Source organism: Cynara cardunculus, unplaced genomic scaffold (genome assembly GCF_001531365.2).
Source record: "Cynara cardunculus var. scolymus isolate 2C unplaced genomic scaffold, CcrdV1 Un_Scaffold_192, whole genome shotgun sequence".
Taxonomy (NCBI): domain Eukaryota; kingdom Viridiplantae; phylum Streptophyta; class Magnoliopsida; order Asterales; family Asteraceae; genus Cynara; species Cynara cardunculus.
The window spans coordinates 3628-11315 of record NW_020200566.1 but is presented as its reverse complement, the minus strand read 5'-3'; the positions used below and the strand labels follow the sequence as shown (position 1 = coordinate 11315).

Here is a 7688-nt window from a genome sequence, read left to right as displayed (position 1 = left end):
AGAAAGTGATTTATTTGGTCAGCTCTATTGAAAATCACCCGAATTGTGTAATTACTGTAAAAATCCTAGCAACTACCACTAACATGTTAATTTTCAGCAAAAGTCATTTGAGAAATAGTATGTATGTCGATAGAAAACCAAAAATCGCCCCTTTTCTTCTCAAACAGGAGTACTGAATGGATGTACTTATCCTATTTCGTAAAATTTATGAATAATTTCCACATGATAGATAGGTTGTAATTGGTCATGTGGTTCTTAGTCTTCATAGCATATATCTCTTATCTTTATAGAGCGGAGAATATAGAAATATGCGAAAGTTATCTTATATTCGAAATCCATCATGGATCAAAGTATTTTCCTCACACAACTTATGATAAAGCTTTGTGTCATTTGAAATCTTGGCATGTGTTTATTAGCAGCTTAATAGGCTTAACTAGACTCGCTACTTATTCGGTCAGCTATACATAACTGTGACTGTTTGGTAGTGGCTTCACGATGTAGAAAGTGGCTTATTCAGTAAGCTTCTAGGGGGAGCTTTATGTAGAAAGCCAAGTTTTTCTAAACCTACCATTTCCAATTAAAAAAACATGCTCAAATCCTTCCAAACAAAAACCTTTCCAATCTATACAGACAAATTAATCTACATAGACAGTTTTTTTCATATAAGACTTAATAGAAACCAACCAAAGAGCTAATATATATACATGAAAATCTTCACATCTTAACATGCATTCTTAACATAGTAACACAACTTAACTAATAATAACACACAATAACCATGAGAAACTCAACACAGTTTCAGATCTTAATACATAGTAACGCACCTTAACACATGTTAACAAATAACGCTGATGTAGTGGCTGAATGACAGTTTTCGACTGTGTGGGTGTTGCTGCATGGATGATCTATATGCCTTTATGATCGGCGCTTGCAAGGGCATTTCTATGGTTCCTATGTATTTTAGAGTTTCTACAGAAACCAAACCCATTTGTTCAATATTTTAACAAAGTTTGTCTTAGTTTTTATTTAGTGTAATGATTTTTTTTTCAATTACTATAATAAACGGTTAATCCTTTTGATTTTGTATACATTTTTGTTTGTAACATCTCCAACCAACTGTACAAGGTATTGTTCGTTTTATCTACATTTTGGACTAACAGTTTTAGAACGACTTTGACAGAGGAGGTATCCAATTCTTTATAAGACAACTTTTTTCCGCCTAACTTTGTGGGCTTAGCTCAATGGGCAATAAGGCTTAAGTTGTTTTGGGATTTTTCTCAACGGTCACCGGTTTGAGTCCTGTAAGGCCATTGGAGATATTTTTGGTTGATCTCCAAGGGCCTTGGGATTAGTCAAGATGTACATAAGCTGGCTCGAACACCTATAATTTACAAAAAATACTAAGCTTGTTGGCTTTTCAGCTTTGGTACCATTTGTAACATCCTGACCAATCGTACTAAGATAGTGGTTGGCTGCTTTATCCACGCTTGGACTCATGGTTTTAAAACGTATTTGATATAGAAGGTATCCGTTCCATTATAATGAAACTTTTGTTTCCCACTCCAATCAATGTGCGATCTCACATATTACATCAAAATCAACCGATGCTACGTAAACTGAAAATCCATTTATCATTAAAATGAGTACGAAATAGAGAGAATTGAACATTTGTTAATTATTATACTATCGAGAAGAAATTTTCTTATCGTTACGCTACATCAAAACTAAAGCAAACTTCGTTAAATATTCATGTTTTGTAGTTTAGACAATGAGGTATCGAGAAATTTGACATAAACTTGTGAATGCACCATCCAAATATATTACAAATGTGATAATTCAATAAGAATCGATCTAAAATCCGGCACTGTTACCGTTAAGCCAATTTATATCTGCTATTAAAATCCAAAACTGTAATTTACATTACTAAGATTAATCCACATTACTAAGACTAATCAACCAATCTGTTAGGGAAAAAAACAAAAATACTAACATATCAGTAAAAATACCCATCATCCCGAAAGGAAAATTAAAAATGGGGAAAAATTTGAAAAAACTTTCACCTTTTGATATAATTATACCAATGCTAAACCCCTCGTATTTTTACGGACATCTTGGATTTTTACCAGGTCCACCGTAATAAATATAATTACCCCAAACCCTATTGTTCCCACCTCTGATATCGTAACAATTTGGATGATCGGCTAATACTTTAAAATTAGACAAAGGAATCAAGTTATTATCCCAATCAACGACTTGCATGTTCCTAAAATATGAAGCTTTACCGAACCCTAGACCTGAAAAATGGCCGCTTCCCATTTGGGTCATAGTATGGGAACCCGAAGCCCGGCTATTCACAATTTCTCCCCCAAATTGTACCATACTTGCGTGATCCCGAAGATGAGTGAATAGAGAAGCGGGCCAGTACCCAACCAAGATTCCTGATCCAAATTCCAACCACCAGTTCCCATGCTTTGGATCCTGTATCAGTTAAATTACATGTGTATCGGTTACAACACTTTAAAACCCTAGAGTTGCTTGATAATGTATAAGGGTTTTAAGAACTCACTTTCCAGATCATTAAACTTATATCAAACTGTCCGCCATTATATACAGACCTCGGAGATATAGCAGCTCCAATTGCAATCCTATTATTTGTCTGTATAAATCCTGAACACAACAAGTTGTAACACCCTGTCGTTTGATATGCATCGGTCTGCAAAAAGTTATAAAAAATATTTATATATATATATATATATATATATATATATTTGAATTTAGAATTACTTTTTTACAGTGAAATATTTGAAAACTTACTGTCCAATAAGTGAAGAACCTAGGGTAGTTGTCTCCATACAGCTCTGGGCTAACCTGTAGAAAAGAAATTAAATGGATTTTTTTTGTTCAATAAATTCAATTTGATAGGTAGGTAGTTGAGGTACTTTTATTGGCTTTTAATGGCATTAACAAACTTTATCTGTATTAGTATCAATATTATTTTTACAGTAGTCTTAAAACTATGAGGTTGTTTGTTTATTTTTTAATAGTTTCATTATGAGACAGACTTTAAATCTTTAAAAGATGAATCTTGTTTGGCAAAAAAAAGTTTGTCTCTTAATGGTTCTAAAACTCTCTGAATAATTTTGTATCATGGGTTTTCCTTAACCATTCAACGCCTTAATTTCATTGTAAACAATTATATTTCATTTTGCACTATATCATGAGAGCCTATTAGTTATTCTGACCACTTAATCATTTTGCAACAAACCATTCGGAAACTGCCAAACAACCTCTATGTTTGGTTAGCCTTAAGTTAGCTTTTTGAAATACTATTTCAAGTAGGGTTTTAATAAGCTCTTGGTTTTTTTTTTTTTTCATTCCAATTATGCCTTTAATATTTTTCACCATGTTTTATTTATTTATTTATTTTATATTGTCATCTAACAAGTTTATCAGCTAAATTATTAGCCAAGAGCTAGCTAATCCGACTCATAACCTAGTTTGTCGAGGATAAGCCTAAAATCATAAGATATTTGTCGTAATCAGAGAATCGATCCTGAAGTCGTTTTTTCACACTGATAATTTATAGAAAATGGACTTTCATGGGGGCATTTAATGCATTACCATCATGTATACCATATTTGACCATCGACTGTTTAGCGTTTTTTTCTACATAAATGTTAAAACACGTTTCAGATACAAATTTTAAGGGACATCGTCCTGCACATATCATTACAAGCAATTATGTCTTTTAATATTTTCTGCCCCCCTCCCCATGTCCACTTAAAATTTCTGAAGAAATCGAACAAACAGGAATAAAAACTGTTAAAAAACAAACCCATTATGCATATACCTACTTGAATTAACTAATGTTCATATTGCTTGATAAATTACGAAAATAGTAGTGAATTACAAATTACAGGGATGAAAACCACAATTTTTAAACCACAGGGATGAAAATCATAATTTTTAGGAAACCAGAGGGACAAAAAACATAATCTATTATTCCAATGAATCCAAGTTAATAGTAAACATAAAGAAGAAACAATAAGGATGTAAACTTAAAATACTTATAGGGGTAAAAAATGAATGAAAGAGAAAGAGAAAGGGGGTGAAATGAAAATACCTGCCAACCAGCTTCAATGGTGTTGAGATCATTGCCAAAAGAACCAGAAATAACCCAGATTTGTGATAGGCTGAATTCATATCTATTGGTGACCTTTGGAGCCCACACATTTATGCTTGCCTTTGCTCCATAGTATTTATTTCCACTTACATACCCAACTGCATGCTGCCATTTTCAACCTTATTAATTAATTTCAAATCATACTTTAAAGATGCAATATCTGATTGATTCTGAAGTCATACATGGGTTTAGGCTTTATAATCAAGCCTAAACCCATTAGACCTGAATTTTAAATATGGGTTCAAGTCTTATTATTAGACCTGAACCCATTAGGTACAAGCATTGAATATGGGGTTCAAGAATAATGGTTATGGCTTGAACCCTGGAGTTTTTTGTAAGGGTTCAGAGAAAACCCTTCTTAAAACATTCGTAGTGGAATTTTTTTTGTCAGCTAAGTTTATGAAAAAGAATTCCCGACAAGAAAAATCATTTTTTTGTTCGTGCAGTTGTCAACTTTTACAAGCTTTTTTGGCTTGTGGGTCCTATGTTTTATGGAAAAAAAGTTTCGAAGCAAAAGTCCAACCCTTCAAACGTATACGAACAAGGCCGACACCCGTTATCCATCGTATTAGTATTTTTGTACAGTTTCTCTTTTGTATTGAAATGCCAAATTCAATGTAAGCTTTGTTTTTGTATCTAAGGTCTTTATTTAACAACTTAATAAGCTCAATGAGATTCACAATTTTGGTAGTGACTTAATGATATAAAAAATGAATTATTTATTAAGCTTTTTGGGAGGGGGAGGAAGAGTTTTATGCAGAAAACCAAGTTTTTCTTTTTTCCAAACAAGAACTTCCCAATTAAAAAACACAATCATTTCATCTATGAAAAAACCCTCAAAGACAAAAATCTTCTCAATCTATACAGACGAATTAATCTACATAGACAACTTTATTCATTCAATACTTAATGGAAAACCAACCAAATAGACGGAAAAGTGTAACACTTGATTGGATATATAAATTTAAAAAATTTGACTATTAATATTTTAATAATTATAAAATAAGAAAATTTTATATAAATTGACAATTAATTGAATAAGTGACTTTAGTAGTTTTTTCTTCTTATTATTTTACAAAAAAAATGATATTTGTAATTTAATGATACACTAGAAAAGAAAATTTTGAGAATTTTGTATTCATATGTGAAGTAAATTTTTTACTGCATAAAGTACAAATCATTGTAGCAGTATTTTCCATATATCCTTCAATAGAAATCTATGAAGTGATAGCAAAACCATGAAAATCTCTACATACTTGAAATAAATATAACCAATTTGTATTGTGAGAAATGAACATTCATAGGTGAATTATTGAAAAAAAATTGAAAAAATAATATATTTGAATATGCATATGTGAATCGACGTTACAGATTAATCATATCGGTTCACATATGAATCTTCAAAAAGACTTTTTCAATGATTCACATATCACATTTCTTTGTTACATCCTCACGATATTTAGCTGTTTGATCTGAATCTCTCACTACAGTTCAAATGAAAACAAAATCTGATATAGTTTGGAGAACTAACCTCATGGCCAAAGCTAGAAGTATCTCTTCTGATTGGTTTTGGAATTTTCCGACCAAATTTTCTAACTGAATTAGCTCGTAAAATGTCTTGCTTAGTTGTTCTTCGTATTGGAATTGTTCCTTCTGGGCATAATTCACCTGATAAAGTCCATAACTGATGGATTTCCGAGCTCATTTCTAGTCGATCATGACCTTCTGGTCGTTCTGGTGGATCCTAAATATCAAAAATCGAAAATCTTAATTAAAAAAAAAGAAAGAAAATAATAAATTCATTAATATTTATTCATACAAAAAAGAACCCACCAATGGTTTTGTTCCTTTCAACTTAGGATGATCAAAAGCGGGTTGATGATAAGTCAAAACACAGTCTATCGTATCACCATCTGGGCTCTGTTAGAACAAAATAATTGAATTTATTCAAATGGGTATTTATTTTTATAGCAATATACATACATATACATATATATATACATATACATTCAAATATATATATATATATATATATATATATATAAAGAAAAACAATATTTCTTTTTTCTAAAAAAGTAATACCTGAATTGATTTGACAGAAGGTTTATTGATCTTCATGAGACGATTTTTGACCAATTTCATCTTGTTTGACTCTTCCCGTGGCCGGAAAAGTTGGTGGTCCGGCCGGAATTCTTTGGCTGAGGTCGCCGGAAAAACAAGTGAAAGCAGCAGAAGAATGAAAACAAAAACAGAAGTGATTTGTAAAGAAGAAGAAGAATAAAAAACTTGTTGTTTTTGTTGTTGTCGATGTTTGCATTTGGACCCTGCTTGTCTGCTTATATGATGAAAATGAAAACAGTGAAAACAAAAACAAGGTTCCTCTGTTTTCAGAACTGCCATCTCTGAAATGCAATCACTCACTCATTTGCCATTTTGAAAACATGGAAATGGAAACAAAATCCCAGTAAATGTTTCTCTTTCTCTTTCTCTCTCTACAAGTAGAAGCTCTGTTCTGTTTTCTACTATTTGTATATTTGTTTCTGACGCCAAGAACTCCGAAGGCATAAATAGGTATGAGTTATGAAAGAGAAACTTACTTTTTTGTGACCGAATTTTCGTTTGGACGAATTGCATGAAAATATATCGTACTTTCAAAACTTTCATTTTGGTACATAAGATGTAAAATTTTTAAACATTTAAATACCCGGGTAATCGGTTGAAGGTTAATTTTATATTAAAATTTAAACATTTGATTTTTGAAGTTTGAGAGAGAGCCAATGTCACTTCTTGCTCTAAGGTGGCTCCGCCCATGACTTACATAAAGATTTTTTTCCTTCTTTTTTTAATTTAAAAATAATGCGTGAGTATTTATATAATCTCTCGTTAAAATGTAAATTTAACTGAAAAATGGTTAAACAGTGAATTTGATCAAGAAGATCGGCTATTTTAGTTAATCTTTCGGTTATGAAAACATTAATAAGGGTTTTACACCTCAACTTATTTTAATTTTTCTATTTTGTTACCTGCTGAAAATATTTTCTACCAAATGATCTTTAACATAGTGGTATCGTAGTCTTTGGCCTTCTAAGAGGTCAGAGGTTCAAACGTCATCAAGATGAAGAGAGTGTGTAAGTTTATTTGTTATATTTATCGTATATAAATATTATACATTTTTAAAAAAAATAGATAAACATAAATAAAGAATTGAGAAAAGAAAATGGAAAATGAATTTGTGTAATGTTTTTTAATTTATTTTGGGTATGAAAAAGAAAGACAGTTGAATCTGGGTCTCAGTTGGTTGCTTTGGGTGTTTATCTTTCCCTCTTTCCAAGATGTTCTTTTTGACAGTTCTTTTTTCTATATTTATTCAATTTCTACGATTTTTTTTATTCTTTTTGTAATTTTTTTTAAATATATAATATTTATATACGGTAAATAGAACAAATAAACTCACACACGCTCTTCATCTTTGTTGGAGTTTGAACCCTTCACCTCTTAGGAGGAT

The 7688-nt window shown here is 31.3% G+C and overlaps 1 protein-coding gene across 1 annotated transcript; it reads right to left on the bottom strand.

The window, feature by feature from the left end:
- Nucleotides 1-1846: 1846 nt before the first annotated feature.
- LOC112501465 lies at nucleotides 1847-6719 on the bottom strand. Its single transcript, XM_025105105.1, has 7 exons — nucleotides 6266-6719; nucleotides 6017-6103; nucleotides 5715-5927; nucleotides 4124-4288; nucleotides 2815-2868; nucleotides 2567-2713; nucleotides 1847-2478 (listed from the first exon to the last, which is right to left on the bottom strand). Exons 1-7 carry the CDS (start codon nucleotides 6581-6583, stop codon nucleotides 2101-2103), a joined length of 1362 nt encoding a protein of 453 aa, XP_024960873.1. The 5' UTR covers nucleotides 6584-6719; the 3' UTR covers nucleotides 1847-2100.
- Nucleotides 6720-7688: the final 969 nt, after the last annotated feature.

Excerpts from the sequence above, each read along its gene's own strand:
- LOC112501465 (XM_025105105.1), bottom strand. The coding sequence starts at position 6,583 with ATGGCAGTTCTGAAAACAGAGGAACCTTGTTTTTGTTTTCACTGTTTT. Across the intron at positions 2,869-4,123 it reads CCATTGAAGCTGGTTGGCAG|GTTAGCCCAGAGCTGTATGG; the intron begins GTATTTTCATTT and ends TCTTTTCTACAG. Across the intron at positions 2,479-2,566 it reads TAAGTTTAATGATCTGGAAA|GATCCAAAGCATGGGAACTG; the intron begins GTGAGTTCTTAA and ends TAACTGATACAG.